Source organism: Pantherophis guttatus, chromosome 5 (genome assembly GCF_059756535.1).
Source record: "Pantherophis guttatus breed Tessera chromosome 5, ASM5975653v1, whole genome shotgun sequence".
NCBI lineage: Eukaryota > Metazoa > Chordata > Lepidosauria > Squamata > Colubridae > Pantherophis > Pantherophis guttatus.
The window spans coordinates 60,368,804-60,384,676 of record NC_142067.1 but is presented as its reverse complement, the minus strand read 5'-3'; the positions used below and the strand labels follow the sequence as shown (position 1 = coordinate 60,384,676).

The 15,873-nt window shown below is 35.6% G+C and overlaps 1 protein-coding gene across 22 annotated transcripts in view; it reads right to left on the bottom strand.

Moving 5' to 3' along the window:
- CASK (calcium/calmodulin dependent serine protein kinase) overlaps window positions 1-15,873 on the bottom strand; it is a 294,102-nt gene that overhangs the window by 55,269 nt on the left and 222,960 nt on the right. For 9 of the 22 annotated variants that reach the window (XM_034423848.3, XM_034423849.3, XM_034423851.3 and 6 more), the window contains 3 exons: window positions 6,462-6,530; window positions 5,220-5,255; window positions 381-577 (listed from right to left, as the gene is read on the bottom strand). In XM_034423848.3, the coding sequence (XP_034279739.1) occupies window positions 381-577; window positions 5,220-5,255; window positions 6,462-6,530 (302 nt within the window). The remainder of the gene's footprint in view (window positions 1-380; window positions 578-5,219; window positions 5,256-6,461; window positions 6,531-15,873) is intronic. The other 13 variants (XM_034423852.3, XM_034423855.3, XM_034423856.3 and 10 more) reach the window with 3 other exon arrangements.

Genomic DNA, 15,873 nt, shown 5'->3' with positions numbered 1-15,873 from the left:
AAAGGTGACCTATTTTAGTATTATTAATTCAGAAAATAATATCCCCTCCCTCTTTTTATTGGTAGACAGATTAAAATATTTTCAAGATTTCAAATGGAAATTTTAAATGAATATTCTAAAAGTACAGAGCCCCTCTTAATATTTTTTTTTTACTTAGGAAACCCGCCAGTTAAATTTCTATAGCAAGTGACTTAATGAATACTTTATACTACTACAAATATATTATGTGTTTTCAGTAATAGTCTAGTCAACCAAGTTACCTAATTCAAGCATTCTTTTTATCAACAATACAAAAGTTTAAAATATGAAATACTGATAAATTCAATTATTAAAAATTTAATAAAAGTACTTTCATGTTTATCAATTGCCAAACAACATACCATTCCTGAAGCTCAGGAGAAGGAATGAGGCCTGCAGTTCCATTTTTTGAATTCTCAAGTTTACCCTGCCACCAATTGTGATCATCTTTGCTAATAATCTGGATAATATCGCCAACTCTAAATCTGATGCCAGCTTCCTTGCAGGGAATAAGATCATCCTTTGCTGGATCATATTCAAATTGTGCTCTTACATATATCTAAAAACAATATTAAGAGACAGAAAGTTAATATGTTAGAATTTTAGATATAATAGCTTCCAAATATAGATTTAAGTTTTCCTTTGGTTTTCTTTTATAAGCAGCCTTTAATTGCAGAAGATTTGGGGCATTGTCTGAGAGAGCTGTGTGGATATAATTGAAATCATATATACAGCCAATATTCTGTCACATTTCAAGAAAATCCTGTCTTCCCAGTTATAGATTTATAAAGCAGAACCTGCAGTATTTAAGAGGTTTTCACAATAATCTAGGTGAAGCTTTTGGGGGAGAAATGCAGGGAGAAAGAAGCAGAGAGATCTGTTGCCTGAACTAACTTCTATTCGTGCACTAATGAACCTCTCACACTTCCACACTAAATTCAACCAAGTGGACAATTTCACACATATTAATAAACCAAGATCTAAAAATAACTTATATTAGCAATTACACTGCAGTTTTTTGAAACATAATGCTAAATATGAATAAAAATATTCAAAACTATACATTAAGTATAATTTTATTGGTCACATTACTGTTTCACCTCAGTGCCTCATTTATAAAAATGGAGAAATATTGACCAAAATACAGGAATAATTGAAAAAGCACAATTAAAGGATTATAGAATAATTTCTGCACTAATTATATAAGAATTATATTCATATGAACAGTTAGGGGTGATCTGTTGCTTGCAAAAAGCAAGGATTGTAGGAGTATGACTCTAAACTGTGAGAAGTGGTTTGTCCAAATATATTGAGCTCCCTCAATATATCATCCGATGCCAGAAGAGCAAATGTTGAATTACATCTAGCTAGTAAAAAGTGGCTGTCAAATTGTTGCTTAATCTCAATTGGAAAGAGACATAAGATATATCTACAATTAATCATAATGAGAAGCTGGGGTTCAATTTTATGAATCATCATCCTTGGGATAATTTATACTTGCTTCACTTTAAACTACATATATTCAATTACTAATAACATTTTTAAAACCCAGCTCACAAACTATACACAGTACTACTTAGCAACTGTATAATCTCTCAGAATAAATGATTTTTAAAATGTATATCACTGAGTTGACCTTGGGTGATCTCAAAAAGGTAAGCAGGATTAGCTTTTCTAAAATGAATATTTTATTTAATTTACATTATATTAAATTGATATTTAATATAAGATTAATATTTGGAGATATCTAGGAATTATCATGGTTATTGACAAATCTTGGAAGTTGAAAAAATATCTTGGAGGAAAATAAAAGCAAAACTAGAGTATTTGAAATGCTACATGAATCTTTATGTACTAGGGAATCATTTACATTTGTTTATTTTTTGGTGTACATTTATTTTGCTTAGTAATAATATATGAAACATTTCATATTTTAGTTCATTGTGTGAACTAATTTAATTCCATCAAGGCATATTACAATTAGTTTACATATAATGTTAAATGATGTTTTGGAATGATTATTGTTCTATGAACAAACATGAGGAGATATAGATTCACATACTTTGCTTTTTCTGTGTGGCTGGGTTACTGTTTTATTGCACTTTCAAGGAAACCTAAATTGATTTTATTTATAAAATCCAAGATCATGATTTAAAACAAGAAAGAAAACTCACTTAATATTCCTCATGTTAAAAAGCAATTTTATCTCTGTAACTTAATTTGCACGAAGTTTGAGTTATATTAAGTTCTATTAATGTAGTTACAGATAAAATATGTACCGTATTTTTCGGAGTATAAGACACACCTTTTCCCCCCTAAAAGGGGGTGAAAATTTAGGTGCGTCTTATACACCGAATGTAGCCCCGCCCACTCACTGGCCCCACCCTTTGGCCTCTGCTTCGCAGCAGTTACCTCCTTGCAAGCAATCAGCAAGAAAAAACAGCTCCTTTCAGCTTCAGCACCACCTAATTAGCACAAGTTGATTGGATCGGCCTCCCGACTCTCAGCTGATTTACTCTCAGCTGTTTTGCGCAGGGCTCTACTGCTTGCTGCAAAGAGGTAAATTGCTGGAGCAGATTTTTTTTCCTTGTGCTAATCAAGTTATGCTGAAAATGAAAATGAAAGTAAAACAGGCTGTTTGCTGCAACAAGGCAAAATTGCTCAGAGGCAGAGGCAGAGGGAGATTTCTTTTTGTTCTTTTCCTCACCAAAAAAGGTAGGTATGTCTTATACTCCGGTGCTTCTTCTACTCCGAAAAATACGGTAATTTTTGTATTAAGATACAACCGGGATGAAATCTAAATTTTTTTGTTACAGGTTCTGTGGGCGTGGCTTACTTAGTGGGCGTGGCTTGGTGGTAAGGTGACTGGGTGGGCATGGCTTGTTGGTCAGGTGGGCGAGGCCAAGTTAATGTCACTTCTTTGCCCTTTTTTAACCTACAAAACACAACACAACTGCCTCACCCACAATGTAAAAGCAGCTGTGCTAGACCCAAAATGGCCCCTGCAACAAGCAGGAACTTCACACAGCCACAAAAAGCCCAAAAAAACAACTTTCACACTTTACACACACACAACACAACACAACAGGCTCACCCACAATGTAAAAGCAACTGTGCTAGACCCAAAATGGCCCCTGCAACAAGCAGGAACTTCACACAGCCACAACAAGCCCAAAAAAACAACTTTCACACTTTACATACACAAAATTCCACATACAGCTTTGTGAGATTTTTTGTGTTTATGTAGTTAGAGTGAAACACTACAGAAACACACTAAATGTCAGAAAGCTGCACAAATATTATTTTATTTTTATTTTTATATAAAAGCAGCTAAATTTAAAACTTCCTAAACTTTAAATAGCTACGTCTAAAAAAAGAACAACTAAAAAAAACCCCAATTAACTATTTTTTTTAAAGCTCCCAAAGGGGAAAAAAACTTACCCAATAGAACAGGGGTCTCCAACCTTGGCAACTTTAAGACTTGTGTACTTCAACTCCCAGAATTCCTCAGCCAGGAATTCTGGGAGTTGAAGTACACAAGTCTTAAAGTTGCCAAGGTTGGAGACCTCTGCAATAGAAGGTTCAAGGCAAGCAGGAAGGCAGGCAGGCAGATAGAGCTGCTCACCGATGAGCTTGATTGCAGGCAGGGAGATTCAGTTGCTTGCTGATGCAATGGATTGCAGGGATTACAGCAAGGCATTCCGACCAGCAGCTAAGGTAAACAAGCTGGAGGCTGGGGGGTGGGGTGGGGGCGGAGGGATTTTTGCTACCGGTTATCAGGCCGGTAGTCCTTCGCCCTGAGTCCTTTGGGAGTAGGGCGGTATACAAATCAAATAAATCAAATAAATCAAATAAATCAAATAAATAAATATCAGGCAACTCAGCTGGGATCATCAGAGCTTGGCTCGTCAGAGCCATTTAAAAGAAAAAAAAAGGCTCTGATGATCGCGCGGCTCAGCTGGGCATGGGGGGCGGGGGCAGGGATTTTTGCTACCGGTTCTCCGAACTGCCCGCCGCCATCGCTACCTACTCGCCCAAGCCGGTCCGAACCGGGAGCATTTAAACCTTGGATACAACCCAATTAAGTTTTTCATAAATTTTTATCTATCATCCATTTAGTGTTATCACACATGTTCAAGAAAATCTGAAATCTAGAGGCTCTTTGGTTGTACGAATATAGAGAAGATATGGCTGCAATTGTTTTTTTTAAAAATATATAAACAGCCCTTCTGTTTGTAGTTAAGTTCCAGATCTTTTGAAAAATCTGGGGAAAGTTCTAGGGAATCCTTAGTTAGAAGAAGGTGGGGCAGGCAGCAAATCCATTGAACCAACTGATATAAATGGTTTTGATTTCCACTGTTTATTTTTTAAATTTGCAATTTTACAGTATAGCATCAATGATTAAAGTGTATATCTGAGTTAAAGATACGTACAATAATAATGGATGATTGCTTCTATTTCATTAAAAAACCCCTAATTTAAAAAAAACTCTTATGGGAGTCCAATAATAAATAATGGGTAGCAGCCGGATGTGCCTCCCTACTTGCTTTTCATTCTGCAAGAAATAAAAACCAAAAGTGTATTTCCCCAGCCTCTGTGTTTATGTGAAAGTACTAAAAGAGAATCCCCACAACTGTTTCATTTAAAAAAGGCTGCTTTCCTGTCCTTTTTAATTTTTGTAATTAATTAAATTTAATACATTTAATTATACAACATTTGCACTTTCAGCCTGATCATATATTACAAAGTCATTTGTAATTATCTTATTTGAAGAGCAATCCTGCTCTCATCAGGGCAATAAAGCTACTAGAAAGCAACAATTATATATAATAAGTTTATTAAGACAAATATATGCACAATACATGATTCTTGGATAAGATCTAATGCATAGGAATAACATGACAAAATAGCAAATCAAAATCATAAAATCAAATCAAATGAAATCTGATGAGAATGCTGGTGCTGACAGACAATATGAAAGTGAATGGAGAAGCTGTTAGTAAGAAAAAACAACTTAGTATCATAGGAGTACCACATGATAAATAGTGTGTGTGTTGATCAGCCATATGAATAAAACGCAAAATGATACAAGCTGTAAAATCTGAATCAACACATAATGGGATAAAAAAATTGAAATGGTAAGGAGAAAATGGCATGAAGCAACTAAGTTATGAAAGCCTTTATGGAGAATAGCTATTCACCTGTCGTCCTTTCGGTTGTGTTGTTGATGGCAAGTCCTGCAGAATAAAGTCAACCCAGGAATAGTAATTTTTCATCTTACTTTGAAAATAGGTAACAGTTTTAATGTCAAAGCTATTTTAGAGGCATTAACAATAATCATCTTCAGAAAATGTCAAACCCAGATTATTTAACAGCAAGCTGAAGCAGATAAAATTTAAGCAGATAGAAAGTGTGCTTTTAATAAAGAATTCATCATCTTCAACACAAAAATTCCTTAAACAAAGGAAAATAATTTTAATATTCAAACTGTATTCTTGATGGGGCATTCATATTGATCAACATTGTAATTACAAATTGAAGCTAAAGTATTTATTTAAACTCTTGTTTTAATGGTATTACATAAGATTACATGACTAAAATATATTTTATATTGTATCCATTTCAGTATTTTTATCAAAATGTAATTGCAATATTTTGAACAGTTTTTGAACTTCTCCAGAAGTTTTTAAAATGTTTAGTTAAGTGTTGACAGCAGAAATACAAAGAATATTTTTGAGGCAACATTTTTCTACAGATATTTTTTTAACATTTTACCGTGTGTGTTCACAGAAAGAGAAAAAGTAAACAGCAGCAATATCAACAATGTTTACTAATATCTTTTTGCCTGAACATATGGTAAAAAGAACAGCACTTTGTGTTAAAGATGTGATGTTAATAGCTCGCTTATAAATGCAGTTTAAAGACAGTTTCTTTAGCTTTTCATATCCAGGCAAGGCTCATATTTCACAAAATATGTGCACGTACCACAATAGCAGGGGACACACCAATTCGTTAACTCAGATAGCGGAAACCAATGTGGTAATCTAGAGAACTTTAATAATAACAATAGTAATAATGATGATGATGCCTAGGTCTTGAAGGCCTCAAATATCTGCTTTACAAATGTTTTGCTTAAAAACACAAACAAAAGTTCAAAATGGAAATTATTCTTTTTGCTTAACTTTGCTTATCAGGATAAGAATAACAAGAAGCATATTTCAAGATGATTAAAATGTTTACCTGATGGTTGAATGCAACTCATTAAAGGGATTTTGATTAGAAAATTATATTATTGAATAAACCATTGAATGAGAAAAAATAGGGAATTCTAAGTATTCTTCATTTTATTAATAGAACACAATTTTCCATTGAACATATAAAAAGAATGGTACATAAGCACCAACAAGACTGTAATACTATCTGTCTGGAACTGGAGGTCTTACCGAAATAGAATTGTTAATGCTGCTATGGCCATTAGCTGGGGACTGTCTGGATGTAGAGGGGGAATCTCTCTGAAATAAGACACAAGGTTCATTATCACACAACACTACACAAATATATTTTAATAAACAAATATTGAAAGGTTTAAAACCACTTTTGCCTTATTCTTCTTAAGAAATAATCATATTTTAACTTGTACAATACTCCTAAGTAGTCTATTTTTAGATAATTTGCAGTGTCAGTGAAACTGCTCTTAGTAGCAGAAACATTTCATTTTGATGATCATTTCTTCTGAAATGATTGCTTATATAATGAAGAAAAGTACAAAGGTCTCACTGGCCTAATTATCATACAATGCAAAATCAAGTTTGTTAAATCACATTCAAACATTATAGGCCTTAGATACCTCAGTTAAAGACAATTTTATTTATTCCTAGGATACATCTTTTCCAGAAATAACATGTGAACTAAGATAGCATTTTAAGATTTGGTAGTGGGAAAGTAGTATATATTCCTTTTTAAAAAAATAGTATTGATGATATATTTTTTAAAATACTTCTATGGCTTTGCTATACACACACACACACACACACACACACACACACACATCTTTGTAAGAACCTATTAGCTTTGCTTGAATACTTTTGCAGCAAATAATTTGCATTATGAAAAATAAAGAATATAGAACCAATAATTTTTGCACTGCAATATTTGAAATTAGTACTATTTTTAAAGTTTATTTTTATCCCTTTAATATACCAAAGGGAAAAAGACAAAGAAAAACGAGGAAAAAGCAAAAAAGGAAGCAAGAACCTTTTTGTATTACAGAAAGAAAATTAACCAATCTAATTTTTAAACACATTAGTAAACCTTGAGCATAATATTTATCAGTATGTCTTTACTTTTGATAAATGAGCTGGCTATTAAATTTATTAAGACATTTCTTATAAATTTGATAGCCAGCTCATATATAGAAAGTGAAGACATACCGGTGATCTGTAGTGGTAAATCTGCTCTGTATTTCTAAAATTGAGCTATAATCTATTTTATTGTTGTCCAAACCTGATAAATCTGTAATTCATCTTGTAATATTAGATACCGTATTCTTGGTTATAGAATTAAAACAAATTCACATTTTTAAACAATATTGCTCTTTTTACCACTACACTAACAAGGTAAAGATATTAAATACAAATTGATTAGTAGCATAATTCCAAATAATTTGAGTAGTGTCTCATCTGTTTTACATTTTGTAACATAATTATTACATAAGGGATATGTTTAGCTAAACATAAAGAAGAATCTTTTGCTGAATCATATTGGTTCAGTTTTATCTTAAGATTGTAATAAACATATCAATGTTCTTTTATTATTAAGGCTTAATTATTGCTAAAATTAAAAATAATTATTATTAATGAACCATAGCAGTTGATTTGTTAATATGGGTTATTCTGACTTTTTATTTCAGAGTTCTTCCAAATGATTAATTTCCAGCTTAGTGGTGGTCTTTAATTGTTTATAAAAATAACAGAACTCTTCAAGATAATTTCAATATTGATATTTACTCAGGAGTTTTAGTCACTTCATATGGGCCAAAGTGTGAAATCAAGAAAACTTTTCATAATTTTAGATATTCCAATTTTATTGGCAATAAAGTAATCCACGGTATCAGTATCACCCCTTACCCCCCCCCCCCAAATATAGGATTATGCAAGAGGATAAATTTATCATGTGAATAAGAACTGAAATTATACTTCCATCCTGGTATCTTGAAATATATCTTGCAATCTTCAGTGCAACAAAATGCAATGGAGTTATGGTTGAAAATACAGCCAAACCATATCAAAGCAGTCACACAATAATCATGCCCATAATTATTTTTTGATTTGATCCTTAGATTGGAGAAAGAAAATGAAGTAAAAATATATCCAAAAATTAAACTGAACTTGGGAAGATAATGCTTGCCTCAGCATCATGTGATAGCTGTAATGTAGGTAAAGAATCTAGGGCGTTGTCTTTCTTATTAAAAAACAAATTCAGTACCTATCTACTTGAAATAATACCGTGTTTCCCTGAAAATAAGACAGGGTCTTATTTTTTCTTGACTCTCAAAATATGGCCTTGGCCTTATTATCAGGGGGTCTTATCCCTAAACCTCGGTCCCGGAGTGCTGACCAGTTGCTTTGCCGGTGCCTCCAGCAGGCTGCTGCCTCCAGCAATCGTGGCAGCTTTTTTGTTTCTTCCCATGCAAACAGCACGATGTGAGGAGGTGTGGTGGGGGGAAGGGGGGAACATGCCCCTCACACACCTGACATCTACGCGGATGTTTTTGTCTTCCCGGGCGGCGGCAGCGCGTTCAGCTCCCCAAATCTGGCTTGCCGATCTTGGTCGGCAAGGGGGAGTGGCAGGTGGGGAGGGGTGGGGAAGGAAGGAAATGGAATGGTGTGTTTTGGCACGCCTCTTTCTGCCTACAGTCTGACAAAGTGTGTGAGTGGGTTAGTGCATCTTCAGTAGGATTCTACTTTTTTTCTTTTTTTTCATATAAAGTGCACTGTGAACAGAACATGGTCAGACTGCTCTCCCCTGTCTTAACTTTGGCTGCCTCGGCCATGCGCAAAGGAACATGTCGAATTTATCTTCTCGCCGAAAGACCCAGACTTTTCTTTCTACAAGGGAAACTCTGTTCTTGCAAAGGTGTCATGACTTTAACTCTTGAAGCCCCTCGCTGGAAGTGTTTTCTTGAATGGCGTGAGCCCCTGCCTCTGCGGCGGGCTTTCACCGCAGCCCTTGGACCTGGAACTCTGATTGGGAGTGCCTGGCCCATCTCTCTCTCGCATCGCCTTTCCAGGAAATGGGCCTCCATCCTGGACTGCTGTGCCTGCAAGCGGGCCCTTCGTCCCTACGCAGGCTGCGAGCCTCTGGGGGGCTGCATGGAGACGCGTGAGGCGAGGCCTCTTCTCGCAAAGCTGCACTACTCCAGATGATCCCAAAAGAAAGATGCCGGGTCCTTGAAATCGGGCCTGCACGTAGCGGAGGCAGCCAAAGTTAAAACAGGGGAGAGCAGTCTGACCCCCCCTCACTTTATATGAAAAAAAAAAAGAAAAAAAGTAGAATCCTACTGAAGATGCACTAACCTGCTCACACACTTTGTCGAACTGTAGGCGGAAAGAGGAGTGCCAAAACACACCATTCCATTTCCTTCCTTCCCCACCCCTCCCCACCTGCCACTCCCCCTCACCAACTGAGATCGGCAAGCCAGATTTGGGGAGCTGAACATGCTGCCACTGCCTGGGAGGAGAAGAACGTCAGAAATGGGCTCTCTCACAGTGTCTCCTTTCTTTCTTCTTCTCCCGAGTGGCAGCGGTGTGTCCGCCTCACTGAAAAGGCCGTTCCACATGGATGGCAGGTGCGTGGGGGGGGGGGATGGAGCATGTTCCCCCTCCCTTTCCCCCCTCTCCTGCCTCGCCTCATGTCGTGTTGTTTGCGCAGCAGCTGCGCATGCTTCTAAGTATTCGGGGAGGGGCTTATTTTCAGGGGGTATTTTACCGCATTCGCTCAAAAGCCCAATTGGGCTTATTATCCAGACATGTCTTAGTTTCGGGGAAACACGGTACAAAGTTATTAACATAGGAATATCTATATAATCTTCTTGAAATATTAATCATTTTTACAATATTTTTCCACAAAAGCTCAATGTATTTTTAATTATCTAATTATATCAATTTTTCAGCTTTTAAAAGATATACAGGTAGTCCTCAAATTACAATCCTAATGGAGCCTAAAATTTCTGTTGCTAAGTGAGACAGCTGTTAAGTAAATTTGGTCCCATTTTACAACCTTTCTTGCCACAGTTGTTAAGTGAATAATTTCAGTTGTTAAATTAGAAATATGGTTGTCAAGTGAATCTGGCTTCCCCATTGACTTTGCTTATCAGAAGGTTACAAAGACAATCACATGACCCCACGACATTGCAACCATTATAAATATGACTCAGTTGCCAAGGGTCTGAATTTTGATCACGTGACCATGGGGATGCTGCAACAGTCGTACGTTTGAAAAATCACTTGTCACTTTTTAAGTGCTATTGTAACTTTGAACGGTTACTAAATGAACCGTTGTAAGTCGAAGACTACCTGTATTACATGTACAAATGAAGAACATTCCTTTGGTATAACTATTTCCAAACATCTGAAAGAAATAAAAGCAATAATTAAGTCTCAAAAATTTTATTTTATTTTTTTAAAAAAGTAACTTTTATTATAGATTTTTTTTAAATAGAACAAAAATGATGCAATTTTGAGAGCCAGTTTGGTGCAGTGGTTAAGATGTTGACTTAGAAACCAGAACACTGTGAGTTCTATTCCCACCTTAGGTATGAAAGCCAGCTGGGTGACTTTGGGCCAGTCGCTCTCTCTCAGCCTAAGACACTTCAAAGATTATTGTTGTGGGGAAAAATAGGAGATAATATTATGTATCTTTGCTACCTTGTATTATTTGAAAGTAATAAAGGCAGGATTAAAAAAATGGAAATAAATGGAAGTGATAAATAAGAAAAAAAGGAAAAAGAAAGAAAAAATAAGAAAGACGGATATAAAGGAGCAGCCTCTGATTTACTTTAAAGCAATTGTAAGTGCATTAATTTTTTTATCCTCTCTTCAAATGTATGTGTCCCTTCTTTCATATTCTATTCTTTTTAATCATCAAACTCATAAATCACACTTTTATTTTTTTGTTTTCAGCAAAAAGTCAATAAAGGTTTCCACTCACTAACAAAGGTAGTTATTGTCCTTTCCCCAATAAAATAAGTCAATTTTGCCATGTCTGCAAATTCTACTATCTTCACCAACCATTTCTCCATTGTATGTACTTCAGAGACTTTCAAATATCACAAATTTTCAAAGAAACATTAGGGGAGATCTGTATTGTATTGCCAGATCTGCACTGGTTGCAAATTACCTGCTGGTATTGAACTTTAAATATCCAAACATAGTAGGATTTGATTTTCTGCAAAATCTCCTCACCTGCTATGAATTACCCATTACTTCGGCTGGCAGGAGAGGCTTTTTTAAAGAACCATATAAATGAAAACTCCTTATTTATTTTTTTTGCTTTAATTTATATGAAATTATGAAATATGCCATCCCTTCTTATTGTATAGTTATATAACTTCAATACTATGAGAAAAAAATGCAAATGTTTATTCTGTTTTGAATTGCTTCATCCTGCTTTATTGTCAAATTAAAGTTAAGTGTGAAGAATACTTTTAATAACTACATGAAAAGTTTACAAGAGTTGAGTGCCCTCATATATTTTAAGTGGATTTCCATATTGAGTATTTTGTTCAATGCCTTGATAGTACAGTGGTTTTAAGCACCCTGTTATTAACACAACTGCCTGCAATTTACTGCTGGTTCGAATCTCTCCAAGGCTCAAGGTTGACTCAGCCTTCCATCCTTTCTAAGGTAGGTGAAATGAGGACCCAGTTTGTGGGGGCAATAAGCTGACTTTGTATAAATATACAAAAGTATGAAGGCTATTGCTTAACGCATTTAAGCCGCCCTGAGTCTCTGGAGAAGGGCGGCATATAAATCAAATTTAAAAAAAAAATGTATTCTTTAGAATAACACAGGTATTTTTACACAAAATAATTAGATGTCGTATACAATAATGATGTTCATGTACCAATTTAAAAATGGTTTATAATTAAGAAGCCTAACATGGCCATTGACTCTGGATAGTTTGTACTACCTGATCTAAAGCTTCTAGGTTTGAATCATCTTTCTTTCCTTCTACTACTTAAATAGCCCAGCTGTTTGGATGTGGTTTCGGAAACATTTGTTTTTAACCTATATACATCTGTATTAAACCAAATGATATTGGTAAGCCAATACCATAAAGTATGGTTTATTAGGCCTTGTTTAAAATTATTTTTACATTTTTAAATTAAGCTCATCTAACATGTTAAAGTGAGGATGTTCCTTTTAATGTAAGTTTTCATTATTGACTTTTAAACATTTGTATTTGCTCTTAGCCAACCGGCAACATTTGATATTTGTAACTGAAATATACTGACAATCTAGTTTCCAAGGTAGAATTCTGTATATTTTGGAAAACAATATACATAATTGCATGAAATTGTTTTCTACTTCTAAGTAACAGAAAAATGTCTATATCATCTAGGTCATAGATATGTTTTTTCAAGAGGCAACTGGACTTCCTTGTTTTTGTTTGAAGATGTTTTACTTCTCATCCAAGAAGCTTCTTCAGCTCTGACTGGATGGTGGGAAATAGAAGGATTTATACTCCTTGTAGACAGCTGGTCATTTGCATTCCTTTAGAGTCGTTGTGGCCACCTGGAAGTTTATTTGTGTCATCAAGGTCACCTGAGTAGTGCTAATGGGTGTGGAACCTTCTTGGAACTGTTGAAAGGACTGTGTCCTAGACTGGAGATAGATGATGTTGTATCCCACCCCTCTGTTGAGAGAGGGCTGTTTAATTTTGACACAGATGGCCTCTTTGACCCCTCTTTCAAAGTAGCGGTCCTCTCTGTCCAAAATGTGGACTGCTGTCTTCAAAAGACTTTTGTCTTTTAAATGCAGATGGCTACAATGCAGTGAGCCATTCTCTAAAAGAATGCAAATGACCAGCTGTCTGCAAGGAATATAATCCTTCCATTCCCCAGTCAAAGCTGAAGAAGCTTCTTGGATGAGAAGTGAAATGTCATCAAAGAAAAACAAGAAAGTTCAGTTGCCTCTTGAAAAAGCACCTTTGGGACAAGTAATAGAAAACTATTTCATGTAATTACTTTCAAATATTTTGCAATAAATAAGTCTACTATTTATTAATAATATTTCTATGTTGTCACATATTCCATGTAAAACTCTGAGAGAAGCTGGCTGAATACTGTATAAAGTACTTCCTTCTTCTAGGCACATTCTTCTCAGCAGGAGAAAATAAGATAAATTCTTTCAAGTAGTCATACTAAAAACAGTGTGTTCAGGCTACCAGAATGCCTACCATCCATCCAGGTTACAATCCCCCACCATTCAAAAGATTTTTAGATCACATCCTTTTCAACAAGTATTTCATTAATGACCATATTCCATTTGTATTGTAGAAAATACAATGAAACTAATGTTTTATTTAAATATATTTCATTTAGATAAGAAGTACTTACAGATATTGGCTGAACTTGAGATTTATTTCAATCATTTGGGAGCTGATTTTTGGCCCAGAGACAATGAACTCATAATTCAATGACTTACTGTTCAGCATTGGGAATATACTGTGTATATAAGACTTCTAAGTATATAGCATTCTGCCCAATTAATCAATACAGACCAATCACGCATCAACATGGCTTCAATTTATTGATATATTGTATGTATGTATGTCTGCAAATGTATATTTTGTATGTTTTTGTTTTTCCCCTTTTATAATTTTATGTATTTTTCTTCTTTTTCTTCATTTTTTGTATTTGTTAATAACAATTGTTTAGGAAACAGATACATTATTTTCAGTCTTAAAATAATTCAAAAGTTTTCAGTAATATATTCCAATGAGTTATGATTCAATCAGTTATCCACCTAATTCCTTTAGCCCTTGACTTATGTCCATTCAGTGACCATTCCAAATTATGATGGCACTGAACCAAGGAACCTACGAGCCATGTCCCAAATTAAAGTCATTGCAGAGACCTTGCAGTCATGTGTTCAAAATTCAGGCATTTGGAAGGCTACCACACTTACAACTGCAGGGGCACTTCATCTCCCACTACTAGTCTATTTCCCTGATCTCTGCCCTTTTGGCTGTTGCCTCTCTGCATTCTGCTGTCCTAGCTGACCTTTGCCATCTTCTTGCTCCATCACTGACTCCCAACACCAGAAAGTCCCTTTGCATTGCACTGTTGGGTTGGGCTGGACTGGGCATTGGCTTTGTTTTGCAACTGAATACCAGCCCAACCCAGCACAGACCATTCTGGCCCAAGAGTAGGATTCAGAACAGCTTTCTAGTATGCTGCACTCTAGGGTTGCTTTTGGCTAATTTGCTTTCCCCACAGTTGAAAGCAGCCTAGGAATAGAATAGAATAGAATAGAATAGAATAGAATAGAATAGAATAGAATAGAATTTTTTATTGGCCAAGTGTGATTGGACACACAAGGAATTTGTCTTGGTGCGTATGCTCTCAGTGTACATAAAAAGAAAAGATACATTTGTCAAGAATCATAAGATACAACACTTAATGATAGTCATAGGGTACAAATAAGCAGTCAGGAAACAATATCAATATAAATCGTAAGGATACAAGCAACAAAGTTACAGTCATACAGTCAGTAGTGGAAGGAGATGGGTGATAGGAACGATGAGAAGATTAATAGTAGTGCAGACTTAGTAAATAATTTGACAGTGTTGAGGGAATTATTTGTTTAGCAGAGTGATGGCATTCGGGAAAAAACTGTTCTTGTGTCTAGTTGTTCAGAGCAGCCTTTCTGATGCATTGTAGTTCTAGGAGTGGTTTTGCCTTTTTTTTTTTAAGCTAAAGTCCAGCCCGGCCAGACCAGGCATTTATTGTCAACAGTGCCAGTAAGAAAATAGCGAAGATCACCTGGGGTGACAAGAGCACAAGGTGGCAGGGTTCTTGGAATGCAGGATGGTGTGATCGAGTGTGGCTGGAGTTGGACTAGAGAAGCTGTGGCTTTCCAAGATGTGGCAAACAGCCCCCGAGCTGTGCAGTTCTGGGACTCCTTGCCACACTGCAAGGCAAAGGTGCAGGGTAGCCAAGGAGCAGAGTGGAGGGGGAGGATATAGGTAGTGGTGGGAGTTAGAGACACTTCCTTATCTTACTGTGGGGTGGAGCTGGAAGGGATAAAGCTGTCAGGTTTCAATGCTATCTCTGGAATGGCTTTGCTTGGGGTGGATACTCAGTTAATGACCCATAATTCTAGGTTAACCATGGCAACTGGGATTGTTGGGATTCTGGTCACTAAGCAATATGGTCACGTGGCATCTTGCTTTATGACTACATCATTTAGTGATGGAAATTCTGGTCCCAATAGTGGTCATAAGTCAAGAACTACCTGTATATGGAAGCCTGTTATTAAAAATATAATTGTCACTCTAATGCAATAATATCATTGTTCCTTAATTGATACGAAAGAGCAAATTATGGTTTACAAAAACTAGGAGAGATGAAATTGACATATTCAGAGTACGAAGTAAGAGGAAATGTATGGTTTTCAAGTGGCAAACTAGTTTGTAGAACTGAATCATAAAGTGAAAAATTACTCTAATTAAGCTCAGCATGTGTGTGTGTGTGAATGTGCATATGAAGTAACATTTACATTCTAGGCATTTTTAGTAACCAGAGAAAGAAAACAAAAGCTAGATAATTACATTTTATAATATATCAAAAAC